Here is a 24,628-nt window from a genome sequence, read left to right as displayed (position 1 = left end):
CACAGAAACACAAGTATAGACAAGTATGTGTGTACGGCAAGATGCGTGCACGCAGACATGCGTGCACAGAGGCAAGTGTACACACAAACGTACAGGAACATGCGTGTGCAAGTGGACATGCATGCGCATGAGCAGGAAGGCATAGCTGGACACATGCACACAGACAGACAGACACACAAACGCATGCTCAGGAATATGCATACTCACATGGACATGCATGCACACGAACATGCAGGCATACACGCATGCACACAAGCACGTGCACACAAATACACATGCGTGCACATGAGCGTGCACGCGCACACCACAGCCTCTGGTTGGCCACACAGGTTACAGGACACCAGGACCAAGCCGAGGGCCAGCAATATCTCAAGGGGCACAACAGCAGCGCGACCCCATACCCAGGGGGCTGCTGCCCCCCGACCTTGGCAAATTTAGCCCTGGACACGCTGGGGTGAGGAATCCAGCGGCACAGCCGGTTCTAGCTGCCATTGGGTCAGGCAGTAGCTGGCAGCGGGATCCAGTTGCAGAAGAGCTTTTCCCAAGGGTGAAGGCTGACCCTGAGCAGATGCCCAGAGTCCCCGTCATCGTCTCGAGGAGGCACCCGGTGTCCCACATGCTGTCATTAAGAATCCTGTGGCTTCCACTCCATCCCGCTTTGTCAGCCTGACTCACGGGCCAGACTCGGTGCCCATCACAGCCCAGGCAGCCTCCACTGCTGTCCCCCAGTGGGACCAGCACGGATCCTGCACGCTGGGGAGTGGCTCTGGGTGGGAATGCATAGAGCAGGAGCTGGGATGGGGAGAGAAATCCTTCATCCTCGTGAGGGTTTTTTTTGAGGACCTCTAGTTCTGGATGGAAGCCTCGGTCAAGGGCATCCCTGGTGCTGCCCTGGCCAGCAACTGCTGAGCCGAGGCTGAACCAGGGGGAAGAATTGACTGGGACAGAACAGGGTGGCAGCAGCTCTGGCTCCTTCAAAAATGAAACCTACAGCCCTGTGGAGGGAAGCTGGACCTTGTCCACAGCCTGTCACTGCCACCACACATTGGCCAAGAGGCACCAACACCGGGCAGGTTGGCTCCCTGCACACATAGAGCCGTTTGCAGCCACGGTGTCAGCACTGCAGCTGGAGCCGCAGGGAGGCAGCAGCAGGGCTGGTGTCCAGGCAGGGTCCCCTGGGCGCAGGCACTGGTGACTTTGGTGCCACCTTCTCAGCAGCCATGTGCATCAGCATGGCAAGGAGCAAGGAGACCTCACCAGTGCAGGCAGCGGCCGCTGTGCCAGGGGCTGCAGTGCTGTACGAGGCCACCCGGGGATAACACACTCCACTTTTCATCTTCAAAGAACTCCCTGCTCTGACTTTCATCCTCGCTCCTCCCCAGCCAGCCTGGGAGGTCTCCACAATCCTGGAGGAGCCGGGACTTGGCCAAGTTGAGCGGTGCTTTGCTGGAGTAGGGTAAGAGGGCTGCGTGGTTGGCACGGTGTTGGCCGGGGCTCTGCTGAGACTTGCCGGACCCAACCGCCAGCCCTGCCGTGCCCCCCGGGCCCCGCGCTGGCACGCCGCGGCACAGCACCCACCGCTCCCGCCTGCACCCGGCATTGCACCCCAAGGGGCCTCGCCCTCTCCTGACCTCCAGCTCGAGACACAGCAACATGCACAGCCTCCAAACACAAAGATTTAATAAAACCCGCTGGGTTATCGTTATTTACATATCAAACATCAAGAAAAACAGTAGAAATGAGGAAAAGACCAACAACCATAGTCTTCATAAATACCAGAGCCCAGAGTGCCGAGGCTGTGCGCCTGCTGGCATCCAGGAGGGCACACAGGCGCTCACAGACACCCACACACACCCAGCCCTGGGCTGCTCGAAGCAGGGAGTCATTTTTGCCCCTGCTGTGAAGCACCCAGCTTCTCCCAGATCATCAGCGTTAAGACAGGGACCACCAGGACACGATGCCCACCCTGAGCAGTGTGGCCCCATCACAAGGGGAAGTCCTTCCCTGGGGCTGTGTCCTTGCTCTGGGTGGGGGGGAATCCGGCCCCTTGTCCCCCATTCATGGGTGCTGTCATGAAGCAGGAGCTTCCAGCAGGTCGACCACACACAGGCTCTCACAGGTAGAGGTAAGGAGAGGGCACTGGGGACCAAGAAGGGGACACATGTCCTCTGTCCTCCTGCAGGCTCACAGGCACCTGGCTCTCCAGTGCCAGCACGGGGTCTGACAGAGCCAGAACCAGCAGAAAGGATGTCCAGCCACACCAGGGCTCTCCCAGTGCTTCTGTGACTCCACAGACTGGGCCAGCGGTTGCCCCCAGTCCAGCATCGCCTGCTCACAACTGGTCCCCAGTGTCCAGCACCGCCAGTGCTACACGTTGGAGACCTGCTGAGGCTCCCTGGCCTGGCGCAGCCCGTAGAGCCACTTGATGACGCGGGCATTGCGCTCGATGATGGAGATGCCGTAGGGGACACGCTCAGCCGGCCGCCCCTCCGGCGTGGCAGTGCTGGGTGGTGAGTGGCCACCCTCCGAGCTGGCTGTGCTCACGCTGTGAAACTTGAGGGACACGATGTCGGAGCTGGCGCGGGCGAAGCGCTCGGCGCCCATGTCCTGCACCTCCTCTGGGTCAAGGCCACAGTAGTTGAAGAAGCGCTCCAGGTCGGCGGTGGCCCGCGAGAGCCGGTCGCTCAGGTCTGACTTGGAGCGGTGCAGCAGGGGTTGCCGGCGGGCACTCTCGGGGCGGGCAGGTGAGCTCCGTGCCGGGGCAGTGGGCAGCCTGCCCAGCATGGGGGATGCGGGCACTGGCGTTGCCTGGCCCCGTGGAGTCCCGCAGGGATGGACATCCACCCTCCGTACAGCCACACTGCCGGGGGGTTTGATCGCGCTGAGATTCTCCGGCGGCTTGGCTGTGGCGGGGCTCTCCGGCAGCTTGCCAGCACCCTCCGCCCTGCCACCCAGCACTGTCGGCGTCTCCACCCTCCACTTGCACTCCCGGCCCAGCGGGCTCTCCGCCTTGGGGAATGGGCTGTCGCAGAGGTTGATGAGGTTGTTGAGGATCTCCAGGTCGAGCGAGGTCTTCGAGCTGCCGGTCTCAGCGTGGCGCAGCCCCCTGCGGCTCGGGGTGAGAGGAGTCCGGCGCACCCCTGGGGTGAAGAGGGGCTGCCTGAGCAGCGGCGGCTTCACCGGCTCTTGCTTGGTGCTGGCAACCCGTTGACTCTTCACGTACTTGGCCTTGTCGGCCTCCAGCCGTTCCACAGCGCTGGGCTTGGTGGTGCCTGGCTCGGCTCGACGGCGGAAATAGGCAGGACCCTTGCGGAGTATGCGGATGGGCATGGCCGAGGTGAAGGGCGCCGTCACCCCCTTCATGGCATCGCCAGCTTGCAGCGCCTCGACAGGCATCCTCTGCGCCAGGGCACAGGGCGGGTGGCCGCCACGGGCAGCGAGGGGCTCACACGCTGTTGGCTTCAAAGAGGGGATAGAGTGAGGGGTGACAGCGGGGGCTGCAGGGCACTGCGTGGTCCCTGCCAGCACCCCGTCCCCGCCGGCAGACAAAGACTGCGTGAGGCTGTGCGGTGCCGCACTGTCTGCGCTGCCTGTGCTGGGATTCCTATTTGAAGGCAGGGACCACGCCTCCACCCGCCGCCACGGCCTCCCCGAGACGCTCCCTGGCCAATCCGCGCTGCAAGGCTGCTTCAAACCAATCCCGGGCCAATGGGGCCAGCGGGGATGTTGCCCTGGCCCCAGCAAGGGGCACCCCGGGGAGCGAGGCCAGGGCAAGAGGGGTGGTTTGGCTCAGCGCCCCTTGTTGATGCTCTGCCTGCATCGCCTGCGTGCGTGGGTGCTTCATCTGCACCTGAGGGAGCATTGCCTGAACCCAGGGGAGCAGCACCTGCAGCCGGGGTTGCTTCAGCTGCAGCTGGGGGTGCATTGCCCACTCCCAGTGGAGCACCACCTGCGTGCAGGGCTGCATCAGCTGCATCCAAGGGAGCATTTTCTGCATCCAGGGGTTCATTAGCTGCATACAGGGCTGTATTGCCCACATCCAGGGGAGCATTGCCTGCACCCAGGGGTACATCACCCACTCCCAGACATGCATCACCCACTCCCAGGAAAGTATCACCTGAATCCAGGGGTGCATCACCTATTCCCAGGGGTCTTATGCCTGCATCCAGAAGTGCTTCACTTCCACCCAGGGGTGCATCACCCATGCCCAGGGCTGCATTGCCCACACCAAGGGGAACATCACCTTCACCCAGGAGTGCATTGCCCCTGCCCAAGGGAGCATCGCCTGCTCCCACGGGTGCATCCTGATACCCAGGGGTGCATCACCCACCCCACTCACCCATCGCTCCACCAAGGTGGGTGATCGGGGGCTCTGCTCCCTGCCGCTCCCTCGGTACTCAGCCCCTCGCAGGCTCCGGGGCTGTTCCGGGGCTGCTCCACAGCTTCCCACTCCCACCCTTGAACCTGTTGGAAAGCACCGGCGGGAGTTTCCAGCCATGCTTCCCCCGTGCACCCCGCGTCCTTGGGCACCCGCCAACCCCAACAAGCACAGGCACCCGCCCCAACGGTCGCGCAGAGGCACCAGCCCGCCCACAGTGTGAACTGGGGTGTAAACCAGCCCTGCACCCCCCTGCACAGGGGGTGGGCACAGCCGGAGGGGACCCCAGCTCACAGAGGGGCTCAAGTGGGGAGCAGGGGGAGGCGTACAGCGTCAGACCTGCCCCCACCTCCCTCTCTCTCCCCATCCCCCTTCCTGAGCTGCTCTGAGAACCACCCTGAGGGTCCCCACCTCAAGGTGCAGGTGAGCCCTGGGGAGGTAACGGCAAACCCCAACACTCACCAGTGCAGGAAAGAGCACGGTGGAGGCCAGGGTGCTGCAGCTCTGCTCCTTCCCACAGCAGCCCCGACCAGGCTGCCATCACCGTCAGCTGCTCACTTGCCTGCCTGACTTCCTGGGTGCAACCCACGGCCCGTCCCAGCGTCACCCACAGCACCGCGCGTGGCCATGCTGAGCCTGGGCTGCAACATCAGCAGTCCTGCGTGTGCCGGCGTGGGGACCCCAGGCCCCGCATTCTGTACCCCTCCCACTCAGCAGCTGCCCTGGCACACAGCACATCCGCCTGATGCGCTGTGACGGGCGAGCAGCCTGGGGGAGGCTGGCTGTCCCTGTGCCCTGCCTAGGGGGACATGCTGCCTTCTGACCTGGAAAGGGTCTACAGAGGGCTGGCGATGCGTGGGGACAGCTGTGGACGGTCCCAGTGCCACCAGAGCCCCCCCTGCCCTGCTCCCTGGGGGTGGCTTCCTACAGCTCTCTGCAGAGAGCCTGGGGACAGTGCCAGCAGTGCAGGGTGGCAGTGTTCTCGCTGGGCAAGGACAGGGCAAGCTAGGGCCCCCAGCCAGAGCTGTGCTCGTAGCCCCCCACAGAAAGAGGGGCTGGGTTGTTCTCGGTGCTGCACAAATGCACAAGCAGTGTCTGCAGCCCAGACACTGTGGGCACCTGGGCAAGACCCTTGCTCACCCAGCACCAGGCACTCGCCGGGGTGGTGGAGGGTGCCAGCAGGCAGTTGGATGCCCATGCAGCAGAAGCCCTCGCTTCCAGCGCTGCCTACAGCCCAATGGCTGCCCCTGCTGCCCTTGCACCCTGTGCCCAGCTCAAGGAGGGCTCCTCAGGTTGGCTCAGGGGTGCAAAATGTTCCCCAAACAAAGCAGGGATGAGTCCCTGTGTTGGGCATTAGAGCTCAGGTCGGTGCCAGAGGCTCAGACCCAAGGCCAATACACACTCTTGGGGTGCATTGATGAGGATGCAGGCTCCCCCAGCACAGCCACCCATGTCCAGCTTGGGCTGCCCTCCTCTGTCAGGCTGGCAAGGACAACGTGTCCAGGCACAACCTGCTTCTCTGCATTCCTGCAGTGCCGAGGTGCCTGCCCTGGTGTGGCTGCACCAAGCCACGCTGCACTGCGCTGAGCTGAGCAGAACCACCCTCCAAACAGCCCCCCAGACTCAGAGACGTTATCCTGTGCCCTAAGCCCAGCTGGAGCACAAGGATGTGGGTGCCAGGGCTGACAGCCCCGCTCATGGTGGGCAATGCCCGGCCACAGCCCTGGCTCCTCTCCCTCCTGGTGTGGGCAGCCCAGCCGGGATCTCTTTGGCATACCGGATCACCTCCAGACTGGAAGCAGCTACTCCAGACACCCATGCTGGGAAGTGTGTGCTTTTCCTCCCCGGTCACTGGGCGACCCATTCCCACACCAATGGCATGGAACCAGCACCACCTCCGCAACCCACCTGGCTTGGCCCAGTGATGGAGGAGCCTCTTTGGCACAGCCCAGCCGCCACGGTGCTTCTCCCTGCACTCGTCCTGGGGATGTCCCAGTGACCCCACACCTCCTCCTTCCCAGCCACGTCCTCTCCTTCTCCTGACAGGATGGTGACTGGCGGGTGCTGGAGCGGCTCCGCGCTGCGGCTGCTCCCGCTGAGTCAGCGCCGGGTGAGGACGCCCTCCGAGGCAACTCAGCGCTCACATGGAATTAAAACCATGGGGCATTCCTCCATGCCAGGCTGCGTCACGCAGTGTGACAGGAACCGGTGACGTCCCGACTCTCATGCCGATTCAGCCTGTGGTGCTGGCCGGGCAGCACGGATGCCAAAGCCAAAACACCTCTGGACATCCCCCGCCTGCTGCGGGCAGAGGGGTCTGAGCCTTGCCAAGGGGGCAGGGAGAGGGGGAAATTCCCAGCCCCACCATGGGCAGGGAACTGCTGCCCTGTTCCCTGCATGGCAGGGCCAGCCAGTAGGGCCTGCTCTGCTTTGGAGAACTTGCCTTGTTTGCCCTTGCAGCCAACTCCAAAATGCAGGAAAATAACCTGTATAGCACCAGGGGAGGGGACAAAGTGGGGTCACCAAGCCCACAGCCACATGGACCTGCTAGGCTGAACCCAGCGCCGGGGCGGCTCTGCGAGCTGCCGGCCCCGTGGTGCCACATCTCCGATGGGAAGGATTGGGCGTAGGGGGCCAAGCGTTTGACCCATGCGACACAGAGCTCGATTCCAGCTTTGCATCTTTCAAACTGCTCATGGAAGCAAAACAAGGAGCTGGCAGAGGGAGAATAGCCAAGTGGAGCTCATGGAAAACAGCCGTCTGGGTGCCGCAGGGCTGCCCTGTGCTTGGGCAATGGCAAAGGTGGATCCACTCAACGAGCTCATCTGGAAAAACCCTGGGCGGTGTGGCAGGTGAGAGCAGAGCCTGCAGGCACCTGCCCAGCCCTGGCTGCGCACCGGGCACGTCGGGGCAGCTGGGTGCCTGTGGAGCCTGGCAGCGCCCCGGAGCCTCGCCCCTGCTGTGAGCATCCCCAAACAGGTTTTGGGAGGGTAGTTTGTGCTGGAGCACTCCCCCAGCAGCCAGCTCAGCACCGCTGCCTCAGGGACACAGAGACACGGTAGGGACGGAGGAAGGGTGTTTGGAAACAGAGGGACAGGAGGGTGCTGGCACGGGATTCATTCTCACCTCCCACTGAAGTTCAGGGCTGGGCACCCACTTGCAACGCTTCCAGAACCTCCTGGGAGGTAAATCCTGTTGCCAGTGAGCAAAAAATATGCTCAGAGGCCAAATAATCCCTGGAAGTGCTGGGTGGAGGCAGCTGCGGGTGCCTGGCAGTGCCTGTGGAGCAGCGAGGACAGATCTCGGCACAGCTCGGGTAGCCCCAGTCCCTGGAGCCAGGAGCCCCCCAACCCTTCATCTCAGTGGGTATTAGTTCCTGGTGTTTAAGACTGCCCCTTGCCACTCCGAAGCCCCTGTGCCACACACCCTGAGCCAAGGCGAGCCACTGCCCGCTCCTGCCTCAGTTTCCCCAGCTGTGGGCTCTTCCCAAGGGACCTGGCGACCTGATGGCGAAGGTCTCACGGCATCGCCTTGCTCCCCGCTGCTCGTGGGCAGAGGGAAGGATGCTGCCCACACCCGGCTCTCCGCACATGTCTCTGCAAGAGCCGTAGAGGTGACAGATGGGGACGTGCCAGGCGCGAGGCCTTTGTCTACGCGGCAGCAATGGTGCGCGGCGGCACAGACCTGCAGATGGCGGCTGCCGGCTGGGCCAGGACCGCAGCCTGCGGCCAGGCGAGCGCTGGGCCCTGGGGATCCAGCCCTTTTGTTGGGGTCTCACCTCCGGCAGTGGCCCCTTCCCCGCTGCCCCCCACCAGCCTTTCAACTTTCAACTTGACCTGCTCCTTTCATATGGAAATTGGATGCAAATGGGGCTGGCAGGGGCCAGGGCTCTGACCTGCCAGTGGGTCCCCAAACCACATCTGGGGGTTCAAACTCACTCACCTCGGGTGATTGGTGGTCCCTGGGGAGTGCGGGTCCACCCTGCCCCCCCAGCAATGGGGCAGCAACCCACCCCTGCCCGGGAAAGCCATCCCCACTGCTCCCAGCTGGAAGCAGATATTAGGGGATGGCTCAAGCATGGACCCTCTTTCTCCTGAGCTGCTGATCCCCCCATGCTTTCCCACCGCCCAGGCACCTCATGGTGCAGGGAGCTCCACTGACCCCCCTGCCCACACTGGCTGTGGTTGGGGATGGGTCCCCAACCTTAGACGGTCACTGGAGCCCAGCAAAGTCCCACAGCCAGGGACCGCTCGGCTACCAAATGTTGCCATCTGCCTCTGGGGCCTTGGCTCGCATCTGCCGGGGGGCGCAGGCGAGGGGCAGGGGGTCGGAGGCTCAGCTGCAGCATCGGGAGGGGGCGGAGGGGGCCCCGCCGTCTCCCACCACGCAGGCAGGGCAGGCAGTACGCGTCGTGTCAGTGGATTCGGGTGAGGAGTGTGAAGTGGGGGTCTCGCCCCCAGCACCCTGCTGGGGTCCCTGTCCCTGCGCCGCAGCCATTCACCCCCAGGAAGGGTCTCACTGTTGTCCGTACTGCCAAATTAAACGCAAGACAATCGATGACCCCTCACGTCACATCCACGGGGACCCCAGTTGTCCCAGGGCTGGGGTAAGGGTAATTTTCACCCTAGGAGCTGGGATGGGGCTGTTCTGGATTAGTGTTCAGAACGGTGTCGGTAACCTGGGCATGATTCAGTTATCACTGAGCAGTGCTTGCACGGTGTCAAGGCTTTTGCTGCTCCTCATCCCACCAGTGAGCGGGCTGGGGATGCACACAGAGCTGGGAGGGGATACGAGTGGGACCCAACTGACCAATCCTGTCCATGGGACACCCTGCTCAGCAACAGAAGTTGAGGAAGAAGGAAGAGGAGCGTTTGGACTAATGTGATTTGCCTCCCCGAGTCACCATCAGGCATGCTGGAGCCCTGCTGTCCTGGGAGTGGCAGAACCCCCTGCCTGCCATGGGAAGCAGTCAGGGAATGCCTGAGTTTGCTTTGCTTGAGCATATAGTTTTATCTGTTCGACTGTCTTTACCTCAACCCACCAGCTTTCCCCCATTGTCTCCTCCATCCCACAACAGGGGCCGAATGAGCAGCTGGGGGGGGCTGCGTGAGCAGATGGGGGGGCTGGGTGAGCAGCTGGGGGCTGAGCGAGCAGTTGTGTGGGGTTAAACCATGGCAGCACCTCAAGCCGTGCCCCCCACCTTGGGCACCCAGCCCCATCCCTGCAGCCCCAGGGGCGCCGGTGCACCGTGTCCCCCTGCCCCCAGGGACCCCTGCTGCCCCCTGGCTGGGGCAGGAGTGGAGCCAGGAGTGGGGCAGGGGCTGGCAGCAGCCCTGGGGGGGCAGGCAGGGGGCAGGCAGGGCTGGAGAAGGCAGCCCGGGTCTGGCAGGGACGCAGCTTGCTCTCCCAGCGACACCCGGTGGGTGCTGGGGGAAGAGCCACCATGGAGCATCTCAGGGCGGTGGGGGATGGGATGGGGTGGGATGGGATGGGATGGAATGAAATGGGATGGGGTGGGATGGGATGGGATGGAATGAAATGGGATGGGGTGGGATGGGATGAAATGGGATGGGGTGGGATGGGATGAAATGGGATGGGATGGGATGGGATGATGCTGCGGGGTGACCTGGCCTCTGTCCCCTCACCCATGTCATCTCCCAGCCGGTGCAAGTGGTTTAACTGCCACCTCACAGCTCAGCTGATAGCCCATCTCACATGACACAGGATTAGAGATGCCCAGCCTGCAATACGCCTGAGGTGGTACAGCCGCCACCCTCGGGGGTCCCTGAGAGCCTCATCCCAACCTGTGAACCTCTGCAAATCCCAGGCTGGGATAGGCACGGTCACTGGGTGATATTCGTACCTGCAAGAAGCAGCCTGAAATACGTGAGGGACAGTTCACCTAGGGACAAGCGCAAGGTCGAGGACACCACCAGGAATAATCCCTGGCACCCAGCCAAGGTGGGGCTCACGGGGACAGCGGTGACGCCTCGGCGAGCACCCCGTGCCACGGCAGTAGGCATGGGGCTGCCCGTGGCCCCCGCCGTACGTGCAGGACGAAGGGCAGTGGTGATTCCCGGTGCAAGGCAGGGGCTGTCCCCGGGCTGGGGAGGGTGCAGTGGGTGGCTGTAAGCTGGAGATGGCACAGCTGGACTTTGGCCACTGGGAGAGAGTTTGGAGCTGAAGGGCCCCAGCTGGGCATTGGGGTCAGGCTGCGCTGAGTGAGGTGAGAGAAGGGAGAGGGGAGAGGGGAGAGAAGGGAGAGGGGCGAGGAGAGAGAAGGGAGAGGGGAGAGGAGAGAGGGAGGAAGAGGGGAGTGGAGAGGGGGACCCCGCAGCCAGCCCTGCACCAACCCAGGGACGGGAGCTGTGATGGCAAAAACTGAGGACCCACCAAGAGGAAAGGCACAAGCAGGAGGGTCCTGAGCCCCTACCCGCTCCATCTGTGCCCCGGGCCAGGCTGATCCCAGCCCCACAGGGGATGGCTGGGACAGGAGCTGGTCCCTCTGGCGCCTGGGGACTCATCCCTCCTGGCACAAAGGGCCCCACCGGGGTGGGATCTTCCCCATCACTCCAAGGACATCAAAGCTTTTTCCTTAAGCTTCCTTATCGCTTTTATCTCACCACACCCTGTGCTGGCAGCTGACCATCCCTGTGGCTCCTGTGTCCTCACAGGATATACCAGGATCCTCCCATCCAGGACAAGAACCTTGAAATTCAACGCCAGGCCCCTTTGCCGAGCACAGGATTGAGGGTGCGGGATCCCCGTGGCCGCCACCTGACCCAGGACGAGGAGCAGCACGGGGCTAAGCCGCCAACCGGCTGCATCCGGAGGTCGTGACGCGCCACCTCACGTCACCGCCCCGGCAGCCGGGACTCGCTGCCACCGGCGTGCTGCCGGGCCCCCAGAGCACAGTGAGTCCCCCCTCCTTGGGAACAGCCAGGCAGACCGGTACCCCGCTTCCTTCCAGCTCCTGCTCCATCCCGGAGCGCCTGCTGCCTCCCCGCGGAGCTGGGAAGCACGGGTGGGTCGTTGCACCCGTCAGGCTCAGCTCAAGGAGACGCGAGTTTCCTCCGCCAAGTTTGGCGCTGCCGCAGAAGCTCGGCGGGAGCTCTGCCGCGCTGCAAGGGGCGCGGGGACACGGGGACGTGGGGGTCCTCGTTCCCGGGCGTGGGACGGGAGCCGTGTCCAGGGGATGCAACCGGATCCTGGCTGACTCAGTGTGCTGGTACGAGCCGAGGCTGGTTTGCAGGTGGGGCTGCCAGGGCCTCCTGCCCGCGGAGCCTGCGGGATCGCCCAGGAGCCAGCTGGGAGGAGATGGGCGCCGCTTCGCCCTGCCCAGCAGATGCTGGGGGGGGTATGAAGCCTCCGTTCCTAGCAGAGCGGCTGCCCAGGCCTCTCGGCCCCCCAGGTGAGAGCCATCTTCACCCCATGCCAGGCTGTGCCATGCCATTCCGTTCCTTTATGCCATGGCAGAATGTGCCGCGCCATGCCAGGCTGTGTCGTGCCGTGCCTTTGTGCTGTACCAGGCTATGCCAAGCTGTGCCGTGTCATGCCATGTCTTTATGCCATGCCGTGTCCCGTGCCACCTCAGCACCCAGTGCTGCCGAGCCCCAGCTTCCCTGGATGGGACCGAGGTGGAGCCGAGCAGGTCCCACATCCAGGGCAGGAGGGCACAGCAGCATTGCCCATGGGGAGCCAGGGGTCCTTGGTGCTTCCAGAGGGCAAAAAGGGAGTCAGGATGGGATGGAACGAGGCCTTCCTTGTGAGTTCCATGCCCTATGGCATTTGGGAGCCACTGCACCTGCCTGCCAGAGGGGGGATTCCAGGGTTGGGGTCCGGTGGGGTCAGGTCTCACCTCACTATTGACCGATGTCTCTCCCCACAGCGCCACAGCATCGCCTCTGGGCCTGGGCACCCAGCCCTGAGCCATGGCGCTGCTCATCCATCTCCTTGCCTGCGCCTTTGGCACAGGCTCCTGGGTGGCCATCAACGGGCTGTGGGTTGAGCTGCCACTGCTGGTGACGGTGCTGCCGGAGCAGTGGGACCTGCCCTCCTACATCACCATCATCATCCAGATGGCCAACGTGGGACCGCTCTTCGTCACCCTCATGCACCACTTTCGTCCCGGCTTGCTGAAGGAGGTGGCTGTTATCTATGTGGTCGTGTCCATGGGCGTCATCGCCTGCTTGCTCCTGGCCTTCCTCTGGAACTACTCATCCCCCATCGCTGGGAGACCCCACAGCACCGCCTTCCTGATACTCACTTTCTTCCTGGCCCTGGTGGACTGCACCTCCTCAGTCACCTTCCTGCCCTTCATGATGCAGCTGCAGCCCCAGTACTTGACCACCTATTTCATCGGCGAAGGGCTCAGCGGGCTGATCCCTGCTCTCATTGCCCTAGGCCAGGGCTCTGGCATCTCCAGGTGTGCCAATGTCACCTACATGGTCAACATCACCACCGGCAACGAGACCATGGAGAGCACTGTTTTCCAGCTGGAGACTCGCTACTTCCCAGCCAACTTTTCCACCCTTGTCTTCTTCCTTTTCTTGACTGCAATGATGCTGGCCTGCTTGCTGGCCTTCTTCTTCCTCACCAGGCAGCCCAAAGTGTGGGAGTTCTCCCAGCAGCAGCTCTTTCCCAGCAACATTGTGCTGAGGTCATTTGACCAGATCACTGATGAGGGAGCTCACTCACAGCTGAGCGGAGGCTGCCCATGCCCAAAGGATGCCAAGGGATCCAGGAACATCCTTCCAGAGAAGGTTTCCTACCCCTTGGCTAAGCTCACATTCATCTACCTCCTCATCACTTGGGTGAGCGCTCTGACCAACGGGGTCCTGCCATCCGTGCAGTCCTACTCCTGCCTTCCCTATGGCAACACCGCCTACCACCTCACGGCCACGCTCAGCTCCATGGCCAACCCCCTCGCCTGCATCGTGGCCATGTTCCTGCCCAGCAGGTGGGTAATGGGACACTGGGGGACATGGTGGGGTGCACCCTGGGGGCTTCTGCCCCAGGAACAGCCCCCGCTTTGCAATGGGGAGGAGGTAGAAGCCACCAGGTGGGAGACGGTCCATGGAGTGCCCATGTCCTGGCAGCAGAGACATCTCTGCAAGGGTGGATGCAGCCAGCACGGAGCTGGTCAGTGAGGTCTGTGCCCTCACTGGGACAGGCTGGCAGTGCTCCCTGGTGTCACTTGCATGTCCCTTGCAGGTCCCTGGCCCTGATGGGCGCCCTCACCATGGCAGGGACCGGCTTTGGTGCCTACAACATGGCCATGGCGGTGATGAGTCCCTGCCCGCTCCTCCAGCAGTCCCAGTGGGGCGATGCTACCATCGTAAGTCATGGGGTCCCTCTTGCCCAGGGAGGTCTCTGGGGTCACCCCTTGCTCCAGCCTCACTGCAACATCCTCCATCCCCGTGCCCTAGTCAGATCCCTAGCCCCTCTGACTGCTCTCCCTCCTGCACCACCAGGTCCTCTCCTGGGTGCTCTTCACCGGGACGCTCTCCTACGTGAAGGTGATGGCCGGGGTGATCCTGCGGAGCCACAGCCACAGCGCACTGGTGTGGTACGGGGCAGTGGAGCAGCTGGGCTCCCTCCTCGGGGCCCTGCTCATGTTCCCTCTCGTCAACATCTACGACTTCTTCAAATCAGCCGACTACTGCAGCCTGCAGTGCCCGGCGTGAGCAGGACGAGCGCCCCCAAACCAGTGATGACCAAGAGGCTCTGAAGCAGCGCTGGGACTGGGGTGGCTGCAGGCACGTCACCGTTGGGTCTCGGAGTGGGACCAACTCTGTGGTTTTGCCCCCAGCCCAAACACGGGGTGTCCGCGTTGCGTTGAACGCAATAGAAGGTGTTTGCTCAGTCCTTGGCCTCCCTACTGCCCGCGTGTCCTGTGCCAAGTGCCCCTGGGCTGGGTACCGCTCCTCTGAAGCTACATCCCATCCCTTGCCCTGGGGGATCTGGAGCTGCTTGGCATCATGCCCCATAGCCTCCCCCCTCAGTGCCCCATGGGTGGCTACGGCTCCAGCTGCACCCCACAGCACCGGCAGCGTTCCCAGTCTCATGCCGTGGCGGCAGCTGCCCCTGGGACAGTGGATTTGCCACGGGCTGCGGGGAAAAGGGACAAAGGCAGCTTGGGCAGGGCTGTGCCGGAGCCTGCCGCGCCCTGGCTATGGGGACAGGGACTGCAGGGGGACATGGAACAATTGACTTTGAGAAGGACCCGCTGGGGAAACTGAGGCATGGTGGGACTGGGGGGGATCTGCGTGGCATTTGCTGAGCAATCCAGCCAACGCCTCCTGCTCCCTCCCCACAGCCCTGTGCCCCACTGCACCCCATCCCAGCCCCGAGATGGCAGCACGAGGGGTGCAGAGCTGGGGAGGGGCCACGGCACAGCCCCACAGCCAGAGCGGTGCTGGGCATGGTGCCGGGCAGAGGGGGTGGCACAGGAGCGGTGCCACGGCTGCACCACCTGGTACCTAACTGCGCCGCAGCCGTACCAGTCAGGATGGGGGACTGGTGGGCAGTGGGGCATGGTGGGCATCCCTGCATGGTGCAGGATGCTGGGGATACTGGGGATGCTGCATGGGGTCGGGGGCAGCACTCGTGCCCTGCACGCGCCTGCGCCCCTTCCCCGGGGCACGAGGCAGCCGGGCCTTTGTCCCCATCCCTTTGTCTGGCAATCTGCTCCCTGAGCCGGCGGCAGCGCCAGGCCCGTGCCTGGCGTGCCTCAAAGCCACCGATTGGAGCCACTTCGGGACTCCGGCTGCAGCCTGGAAGGACGTGGCTGGAATAACTAATGGCCAGCAGCCCCCCAAGCTGGTGGCCAAGGCAATGGAGAAGGCAGGGGTCTCTGCCCCCCCCAACCATCAGACGCCCCCTGGCAGCTCCCGGCTGACCCCACGGGTCCAGGATCCAGCGTTGTGGGGGACAAAGGGCTCGAGGGGGGCAGGCTGAGGACCAGCAGGAGATGTTGGGACACCACGGGGTGGCTTGGCTCATCGCAGGCGTGCAATGCAACCCATGGCCCTTGTGTGGAGGCCGACCATTGTGTGGGGTGCTGTGGGGTCTGGAATGCTGTGGGATGCAGGATGGTGTGGGATATGGGATACACCAGGGTCTGGGATGCTGACCCCTCTGCCCCCCAGAGGATGCTCCTGCCCTTGGGAGCCTCCAGAACCCCTCGCCCACCGGACACCCACCACCCCCCGCTCTTGCCAGGGAAACAATTGCCTCCAGTGGGAATTATTTCCATACAGCTGCTCACGGAGGCACGAATTCAGCCCCGGCTGAGGAGAAAGGCTGAGCCTTTCTTCTGGCACTCCCCTCCCTCCCTGCAAGGCGGGGGCAGGTTTGGGGGGGCCCAGCCGCTGCAGTCAGCAATATTAGCACAGCTCGGCAGGGCTGATTGCAGGTTATTAACATACATTATCTCAGTCCCCTGCCTCTGAAAGGAGCAGGGTTCCTATTCCCCTTCTCCGAGCCCTCCCTCCCCCTGTCTTTTACACTTAATTACCTCCCTTATTACACCACAGCCTGGAGAGAGACAAAATCCCAGGGCAGCGGGCAGCCAGCAGCCCCAGCCCAACTAGGGCGTAAGTAATCGCCCGCTCTGCAACCGTGCCTTCAAGGAGAGAAACGGCACACGCACGGATAAATAAATCAGGGAGCTGTGCCCGGTGTGCAGGGGGGGATGCCGGGAGCAGCCCAGCAGGCGACATCCCCTCCAGGGCCACGGCTCTCTGGGAGAGGTGACCTTGAACTTGGCAGAGCCCTGACGCCAGGGCCAGACGGGACACGTGTCGCTGCCACGAGCCCCAGCTGCGGGAGAGGGGAGGCGAGACCCCCAGCCCAGTGGGGAGCAGCCCCGGGACCCCCAGGTCCAGGACTGGGCATGGTGGGGTGGGATGCAGTGTGTTCTGGGGTGGGATGCTGTGAAATGTGGGGTCCTGTGGGATGACCTGGGGTCTGGGGTGCTGTGGGATATGGGATGCCCTAGGGTCTAGAATGCTATGAGACATGGGATACTGTAGGCTCTGGGATGCTGCAGGACATGGGATGCTGTAGAGACTGGGATGCTGTGGGATGTGGGATACTGTGGGCTACGTTCTACCCAGCGCTGTGGGATGCCCTGTGCTGTGGAGTGCTGTGGGATGGGGGATGCCGTGGGGTGTCACACAAAGCAGTGAGCAGGGCCACGCCGGTGTGATGCGATGCAGCGTTGGCCCCAGCCCTGGCTCTGAGCACGGCTGAAGGAGCAAACTCGGCTGGCAGCAGGCAGGCATGGGGTGTCAGCCACAGCGGTGCCGCTTTTGGCCCCCAGATTTGATGCCACGAGCCTGGCCAAAGAGTGGTGGCCAGGGCTGCCCTGAGGTGACGGTGCCAGCGTTCTGCCTGCAGTAACAGATGAAGGACTGTCCTTAGTTAAGTGCTGCAATGCTCTCAGCATAGCACAGAGCTCGGGGAGCGCGGGGCCTGCTGCTAGCCAGGTCCCTGTGTCACCCGCCAGCCCCCAGCTGGCACAGCCCCAGGCAGAGGCAGCGGGACTGGGGCCTCATCCTGCTCTGCGGAGGGATGCAGCGGAGCATTGGTGGGAGGGAGGCGGGGGTGTGGGGGCTCCGGCAGGGAACAATGCACCGCCACGAGCCCGGCTTTTATTGTGGGCTGCAAAGGTCATGACGTTTCCCACGGGACAGGGATGGGGACAGGGACACGGGAAAGGGAGAAAAGGTGTGAAAAGGGAGAGGAAGAGGAAAGATGGGGAGTGGGAAAGAGGTGATGGGCAAGGATGGGAACAGGATAGGCGGGACAGGGATGAGGGAACAGGGATGGGGACAGAGAATAAGGGACAGGGGAAAGGACAAGGGAAAGGGGTCGGTGGAAAGGGACAGGGGGCAGAAACAAGGACAGGAAAGATGTAAGGGAGTGGGGACAGGGATAGGAACAGGGGACAAAGAGGGCAGAGAAGATAGATGGGAATGGGGACAGGTAACGGGTAGGAACAGGGAGCAAGGACAGGGACAATGTACAAGGACGGAGACAAGGGATGGATAGGGATCAAGGACAGGGAACAGGGATAGGAACAGAGATGGAAACAAGGGATGGATAGGGATCAAGGACGGGGATCAGCGACAAGAACAGGGATGGAAACAAGAGACAGAGGACAGGAATAGGGACCGGGAGCAAGGACAGGAACAGGGGACAAGAATGGAAACAAGGGACAGGGACTGGGACTCCCGCCCCTCAGCCCCATCCTTCGCAGCCCCGGGGGCTGGCGGCAGGGAGACAAAGGCGGTGGGAGGCAGCGGTCCCCAACAACACACACACCCCCCCCATGTCCCCATTGTCCGTGTCCGGGGGAGGGACAGGGGGAGGCACCGGGGACCCGAGCAGCCGGGATGCCCGGGGGGCTGCGGGGGGGGGGGTTCGGGGCGCGGCCGGGCGGAGCGGCCCCCTCCCCTCCCCCCGGCTCCTGCCTTCCTCCCCTCCTCCTCCTCCCCTCCTCCTCCTCCTCCTCCCCTCGCCCTGCCGCCTCTCCGCCCCTCGCACTCGGCTCCCCGCGCCTCGCCGCCCGCACGCCGGGTCGGAGCGCCGGGGCTGAGCGGGGCCGGGCCGGTGCGGAGCCGGGACCGGGGCTGAGCGGGGCGGAGGGTGCCGGCCCGGCCCCGCCATGCCCCGCTCCTTCCTCGTCAAGAAGCTGAAGGCGGAGGCGTTCCCGGCCGCCGGGGCCCCCGCGCCCCCCTACGCCCCCCTGGAACCCCCCTACGCGCTGCCCGGCCCCGCCGCCGGCGATGGTGAGTGCGGGGCTGGGGGCTCCGGACGCCCCCCCGCCGCTATTGTGTGCGGGCACCGCGGGGGGAAGGCGGGGGAGGCGAGGGATGCGAAGGATACAGGAACGGAGGGGATGCGAGGGATGCGAAGGATACAGGGATGCAGGGTTTGCGGGGGATGCCGGGTTTGCGGGGGATGCGGGGCAGAGCGGGGCGGGGGTCCCGCACCCGGGGACACTGAGGAGGGAGGGGGGGTCGCCCCACCTCGCCCCGTCCCCGCTCTGGGGCCACCGGGCAAAGTTGGTCCTCGGGGAAACCCCCGCGTACAGCGCAGCCCCCGCTGCCCCCGCTCCCCTGAATCTGGGATGCACGCCGGGGGGGGCTCCTGCCCACGGCAAGTTTTTGGGGGGCACGAAGCGAAGGAGCGGCGGGGGGAGCGGCAGCCTCGCGGTGCGGCTGGTTTCATTGTTCGGTGCCCCGAGCCCCCCCCCCCCCCCCCCCCCGCCCTCCCCCCCCGAGAGCGCGGAGGGGGCTGTCGCCTCCCTGGGGCGCGGGAAGCAAGCGGGGAGCAGCTAGACCCCTCCCCGCAACCCCGGGAGGGTGCGATGGCTGGGGCTGGGGGTGGCCGGGGTCCCTGGAGCCCCGTCCTGCCAGGGGACAATGGGGACCGCTCCAGGATTCACCTCGGTTCAGCAGAGACCCCTGAAGGGGCGGCCCTGGAAAAGGGCGCTGGGGTCCATCCCAGTGGGTCCTGGATGCTCAGGAAGCGGGATGCTGAGCGGGATGCAGGAATGGGCCTGATCCAGCCACGCACAAGCCAGCATTTCCCGACCGCTGCGCTGCTTGTCCCCCCTTTTCCACTGCTTGCTGTTCCCCAGCCTTTGGTGGGATTTCTCTGCTGGGGGTGTGAAGCTCCGTCTGTCCCGGGGGGGTCCTTTGCTTCTTCTTCCCCCCCCCCCTCCCCCCCCCCCCGGCATCGGGAGCCAAGAGTCGGTGGGGGAGGGATGCGCTGCAGCTGGGCAGAAGCTGCCGACGCTGCTCTCCTGGAAATAACCTTGCTGCATGCTCGGAGGCAGCGTGAGAAATTGCTGAGCAGAGCGCTTTCTGCACAGCCCGCGCGACCGCGCTGTCAGCACATCACGGGGAGACTGGGGGGGGGGGGGGCAAGCTCTGCCCTTGCCACGCAGCCCCCTCCCCACCGCAGACACCCCCAGCCTCCACGACACAAACACCCCAGCCTCAGCAGGAGACCCATGGGCAGGAGGGCATGGGATTTAGGGGATGCTCGGCTGCAGGTGGGGTGTTGGAGTGAGCCTGGCCGTGCACCCACCTGGCACCCCCGATAACCCCCACTGTCGCCACCAGCAGGGACGTGTCCTCTGGAGTGGCCAGTGTGCACGAGGCAGGAGACCACCAGGACCAGTATGGGGGAGCCAGGGTGTCTGCGTGTCCCACAGGGGCACTGGCCAGCAGGGAGAAGGCTGCACTGCTCCTCCCGCAGTGACCTTCGAGCGTCAGCACAGAGGAACAGGGATGCCCATGCAGTGCCCGCTCTGCTATGGGTCAGGAGTCCTTGCCCAGTGCTGGGCTGTGAGCAGACCTGCACTAATGTCACACGGGGGTGACAACTGGAGCAGCACCTGAGCCCCACTCTGCACCTAGGGGTCCCCATTCCTCAGTGGCTCCCAGAGCCATGGTGCTGCTGGCCTCCACGTTCTGCCCCTTCCCCTGGAACAGCCCCCACAGGGGACAAAGGCAGACAGGGGGGTCCTTCCCAGCCCCTTCTGTGCTCGCCTCTCCACCCTCACCCCGGCATTCTAGAGTCGAGAAGGTGGACGGAGCAGAGCTCATTACGGGCTCCTGCCCCGTGAACAATGAGGCTCTCGCACCGACAGCTGGCTGGCGACAAGCGAACCCGGGGGCTGCCTGCAGCCAGGGCAGCGAGGCAGCACCAGGGTGGGCACAGCTGGATGTCCTGCAGCCCCATCCCCAGCTCCCACCTCTGCAGTCCCATCCCCAGCTCCCACCTCTGCAGCCCCATCCCCAGCTCCCATCGCTGCAGCCCCGTCCCCAGCTCCCACCTCTGCAGTCCCATCCCCAGCCCCCACCGCTGCAGCCCCATCCCCAGTTCACACCACTCCATCCCCACTGGATGAGACCCATCCGGATACAGACAAGAGCTTGGGCAGGCTCAGGCCCTGGGCAGACGAGGCAACTCCAGTGCTCAAGGACAGACCCTGGGACTGAGCAGGGACAGGGACTGCTCAGGGGGACAACCTCGGTTCTGCACCCCCAATGGACAGTGTTGACCTGTGGCTTTGCCTCATGTCCAGCGGGGCTGGCCCAGAGGTGATCCTACTGTGTCATCCCCGCAGGGTACCTCCAGCACTGCCTGGCACCAGCTGGCTATGACACCGACAAGAAGCAAGGTCTGCCACCGCAACCGCCCGACCCAGCCTACGCACCCGGCCACGAGGAGTACAGCGACCCCGAGAGCCCCCAGTCCAGCTTTTCTGCCCGCTACTTCAATGGGGAGGCAGCGGTGACAGACAGCTACTCCATGGACGCCTTCTTCATCACGGACGGGCGGTCGCGCCGGCGCAGTGAGAGCCAGCGCCGTGGCAGCCACCGTCACTCCTGCCCCGAATGCGGCAAGACCTACGCCACTTCATCCAACCTCAGCCGGCACAAGCAGACCCACCGCAGCCTGGACAGCAAGATGGCAAGGAAATGCCCCACCTGCGGCAAGGCTTACGTCTCCATGCCCGCCCTCGCCATGCACGTCCTCACCCACAACCTCAAGCACAAGTGTGACGTGTGCGGCAAAGCCTTCAGCCGTCCTTGGCTGCTGCAGGGCCACATGCGCTCACACACGGGGGAGAAACCCTTCGGCTGCTCCCACTGCGGCAAAGCCTTCGCCGACCGCTCCAACCTGCGCGCCCACATGCAGACCCACTCCGCCTTCAAGCACTACAAGTGCAAGCAGTGCGAGAAGACCTTCGCCCTCAAGTCGTACCTCAACAAGCACTATGAGTCTGCCTGCTTCAAGGGCTCCGAACACAGCTGTGCAATAGGGAATTAGCTACCCCAGCCCCTTGTGGCACATCCACATACCCATTCCATCCCATCCCCATCCCTATCCCCATCCTCATCCCACCCCCATCCCCACTCCTATCCCCATCTCCATCCCCATCCCTCTTGCCATTCCTGTCCCAGTCCCAGTCCCCGTGCCAGCACTCCTGCAGCTGCAGCCGGCTGGTTTGCGGCTGTGCCGTGGCTGGAGGCCACATCCCTGCAGCCTCGCTCTCCGCCTGGGAGGAGGGTGCCCCAGTGCTCCCCAGGAAGGGCCGGATTGGCCGGGCTCCTCGCCCATGGGTCCCTGAGCCCCCCCGCAGCCAGGCAGGTCTCTCTGCGGGGGACTCGCTTGAGGCTCTCTTCCAGACCTAGGAGACTTTTTCCTCCCCCAGCTTGTGACTTTCACCTCTATTTATTTAATTTATTACTATTATTTATTTAGAGCTGCTGCTTCTCCTCCCGGGGGATCCCGAAGGAGAAAAGACACTTTGCTGCTCCCCCCAGGAGCAAAACCTCACCTTGACCTGAACACTGATGGGACCGGGGGCTGGCGCTGCTGACGGCTCGGCGGGACTGACGGGCGCTGTGGCTGCTGGGAGGGCAGGGCTGTCGGTCGCTCTTGGAGGCTGGGGTCACTGCAGCCCCCCCGGGCCCTGGGGCGCCCTGACACCCCCCTGCCCAGCACGATCCCATGGGACATGGCCCCAAGGCACCACGCTCACCCTGGCCCTGCAGCTCCGCAGCCCCAGAGTAGGGGGAAGAGCAAAGGATGCCCAGCAGAGATCCCCAGGATACGTTCCCCGCCAGCTCCCAGCTTGGCTGAGCTCTTCTGCCCTCCGCCATGGTGATGGGCTGTGGAACAGCCCTCCCACGCAAATGCAGTCCCCCTCACTGTGCAAAGAGCCAGGCTGGCGGCGAGGCTGGGGCAGCACCCAAACCCCCAGCCGCCCCCACATACCCCAGCCTCTGCCCGGACCCCTTCTCAGCTGGGTCCTGCCCCCATCGCCCCTGCCTGTGCTCAGGAGGAGGGGGTCAGTGTAGCCGAAAGGTTTGGGTGAGTCTATTTAATTGTTCTTATTTATATTATTTATAACCTATGCTTTTCACTATTTATTTGCCAAGCCTGGCCGGGCCGTGCCAGCGCTGGCTTGCAGGAGGTGGCAGAGCTGCAGCAGAGCCGCCGTGCCCAGGACACAGCCGTGGTGACACGGATGGGGACAGGACCCCGAGAGCGGACCGTGTGGCGGGCACAGAGGCAGGAGGGCATGAGCTGACCCAGCAGCCCGGGCTCTGCACCCTGCAAGCCTCCCCCGAAGGCCAAGCCCTTCTCCTTCGTCTTCCTCGCTGCCATGGGTTCCTGCTCTGCTCCCTGCCTCATGCCAACGTGGCAGAGACAAACCAGCCATTCTATGCAATGTCGCGGTGGAGCATCCCCGCGCCGACTGGAGCGAGCGCCATACATGCAGCATCCTGGAGCGGGGCTCGACCCGCGCCTCCGCGTCCTACCTCGGGCTGCGAGCTGCCACAGTCCCATCACCACGTGCCGGTCCCCGACACCTCTGGGGTTCAGCCCGGCACCCCGTGGGGCCACGCTCGTGTACCCCCACACCGTCTTCCTGCGCCGTCTTCCTCCCTGCACTGTCTTCCTCCCGCCGCCTGGGAATGTCCCTGTCCTGCTCCTCCCTGCCATGGCTTGGTGATCTCACGCAGGAGAAGAGCATCACCCTGGCTGCGCAGGCACCCCACCAGCGAGCACGCAGCGGTGCCGGCATCCCCCACAATGCCGGTGCCATTCCAGGGCTCCCCATATCCCTGGGGAGCGCTGAGCCTCTGCCCCTCTCTGTACTGTACATAGCAGGTACGACAGCAATAATTTTCCGTGCATGATAGATTGTTTTTCCGCCAGGTTTTGTACTCGACAGCCCCCAGTAGGACAAGTCTACTGAGAACTGGCCGCCCGCAGTATTACTTGTAACGCAATTCAGGGATATAAAAGGGATTTCTGCCACTAAATCATGTGTCTCGGGGGATTTGTCCAGGCAGTGGTGGGTGGTGGCACACGAGCTGCCAGCCCTGCCCATCCTGGGGTGCCCTGTGCTTGTCCCCAAGGCAGGAGCATCGTGTAGATGCCCCAAACCAGAGAGCAGGGATGCCCCAGCATCCAGCCGGGACTGGCGCGGTGGACGGCCCCAGAGCCTGCTTTGCCCTGCCAGCAGCCAGACCCCCCTGCCGTGGCCAGCACTGGGTTTGTAAAACCACCCCCACTCGCAAAAGAGCTGGGAAGGAGGGGGATGAAAGCATTGACCTGGAAGGAAAGCGCTGTGGGAAACCCCAGCAGTGAGGCTGAGAGCCCACGGGCTGTCTGGGGTGCCCAGCGATGCTCATGTGCCGCCAGCCCCAACCTGGGGCTCAGCCGCGCTGGGCAGGAAGGGTTTGAGGAGCCGAAGTTCCCCCACATTTGCTCACACAGGCACAGGTGGGGGGCAGGGGGAAGAATCTGGCAGAGCCCCCGTTCCAGGGCACAGCCAGGTGCTCCTGCCCCTCTCACCGCTTTCCCACCCCACAGCAGGTGCCAAAGGGGAAGGCAAATAAAGTGCAGCCTCCAGATCATTAGCAAAACCCGTGCTGAGCCGTGCGCTCCCAGTGATGTTGGCACTGAGCAAGAATTCACCTGCAAAGTCATCCCTGGGTTCACTCTGCAAAATGCTCATCCCAGAGCCTCCAGACCCATCCCTGTCTGTCACCATCACCACCACCAGCCCTCACACGGGACCGTGAGTCTCCCAGCATCACGGCTGAGGACCCTCTGTGTCCCCTGGATTCAGGGCAAAGCGGGCAAGAGCCACCACCTGCCAGTGCCACAGCCCCACTATGGATCCAGGCTGCCCCAGTTCCAGTACCAGTGGGTGGGAGACCCAGTTCTTGCTGGGAGCATCTCTGCCATTTGGGACACTGGTGTGGAGAAACGACCTAGAAAGATTCTGGGCTGGAGCAGTGCGGTGGCTGCTCGGCCATAGAGCATCTGCTCTTCGCTGCTCAGCTCTGGGTTGTTTCATGGTGCTTCTTCCCTGCTGAGGATCCCACAGGCATCAGTGCAGCAGGGAGGGGGCTTTGGGATGGGAGCAGGGTCCTGGCACAGCCAGGTGTGCAGGGAAACATTCCAGCTCCCGGCTGAGAGGCTGCACACTGGTCCTTGGTGCCTTGGTACAACCAGGCTGGAACAGAGACCCCCCAGGCAACCCCAGTGTGGGGTCAGGACGGGACCCCCAGCTCACCGAACAGCCTCACTGGGAGGTTCACACGCTGAGTGTCCCACTTGGACAGGGGCCCAAGGCCCCCCCGGCCGCAGCCTCGCCGGGGCAGAGGGCAGCGGGCAGCAGGCCAGCTCTGGCACCGATCCCGG

At 63.9% G+C, this 24,628-nt stretch overlaps 3 protein-coding genes across 10 annotated transcripts; 2 read left to right on the top strand and 1 right to left on the bottom strand.

The window, feature by feature from the left end:
* Positions 1–1,669: 1,669 nt before the first annotated feature.
* FAM110A (family with sequence similarity 110 member A) lies at positions 1,670–19,063 on the bottom strand. Of its 5 annotated transcripts, none has more exons than XM_054081187.1 (3): positions 6,287–6,425; positions 4,340–4,464; positions 1,670–3,459 (listed from the first exon to the last, which is right to left on the bottom strand). In XM_054081187.1, exon 3 carries the CDS (start codon positions 3,394–3,396, stop codon positions 2,368–2,370), a length of 1,029 nt encoding a protein of 342 aa, XP_053937162.1. In that variant the 5' UTR covers positions 3,397–3,459; positions 4,340–4,464; positions 6,287–6,425; the 3' UTR covers positions 1,670–2,367. The 5 variants fall into 5 exon arrangements, with proteins under 5 accessions (XP_053937162.1, XP_053937161.1, XP_053937165.1 ...); XM_054081186.1 differs by lacking the exon at positions 6,287–6,425 and adding an exon at positions 4,841–6,280; XM_054081190.1 differs by lacking the exons at positions 4,340–4,464; positions 6,287–6,425 and adding an exon at positions 18,834–19,063.
* Positions 7,348–14,206, top strand: SLC52A3 (solute carrier family 52 member 3). Of its 4 annotated transcripts, none has more exons than XM_054081183.1 (5): positions 7,348–7,436; positions 11,053–11,292; positions 12,267–13,337; positions 13,592–13,715; positions 13,852–14,205. In XM_054081183.1, the coding sequence occupies exons 3-5, from the start codon at positions 12,310–12,312 to the stop codon at positions 14,062–14,064; spliced, it is 1,365 nt and encodes a 454-aa protein (XP_053937158.1). In that variant the 5' UTR covers positions 7,348–7,436; positions 11,053–11,292; positions 12,267–12,309; the 3' UTR covers positions 14,065–14,205. The 4 variants fall into 4 exon arrangements, with proteins under 4 accessions (XP_053937158.1, XP_053937157.1, XP_053937156.1 ...); XM_054081182.1 differs by lacking the exon at positions 7,348–7,436 and adding an exon at positions 9,982–10,339; XM_054081181.1 differs by lacking the exon at positions 7,348–7,436 and adding an exon at positions 9,982–10,604.
* SCRT2 (scratch family transcriptional repressor 2) lies at positions 17,916–23,248 on the top strand. Its single transcript, XM_054081191.1, has 2 exons — positions 17,916–18,174; positions 20,526–23,248. Exons 1-2 carry the CDS (start codon positions 18,051–18,053, stop codon positions 21,230–21,232), a joined length of 831 nt encoding a protein of 276 aa, XP_053937166.1. The 5' UTR covers positions 17,916–18,050; the 3' UTR covers positions 21,233–23,248.
* The last annotated feature ends 1,380 nt before the right edge of the window (positions 23,249–24,628 follow it).

Source organism: Cuculus canorus, chromosome 16, assembly GCF_017976375.1.
Source record: "Cuculus canorus isolate bCucCan1 chromosome 16, bCucCan1.pri, whole genome shotgun sequence".
NCBI classification, from domain to species: Eukaryota; Metazoa; Chordata; class Aves; order Cuculiformes; family Cuculidae; genus Cuculus; species Cuculus canorus.
This window is presented reverse-complemented; position numbering and strand designations above follow the sequence as displayed.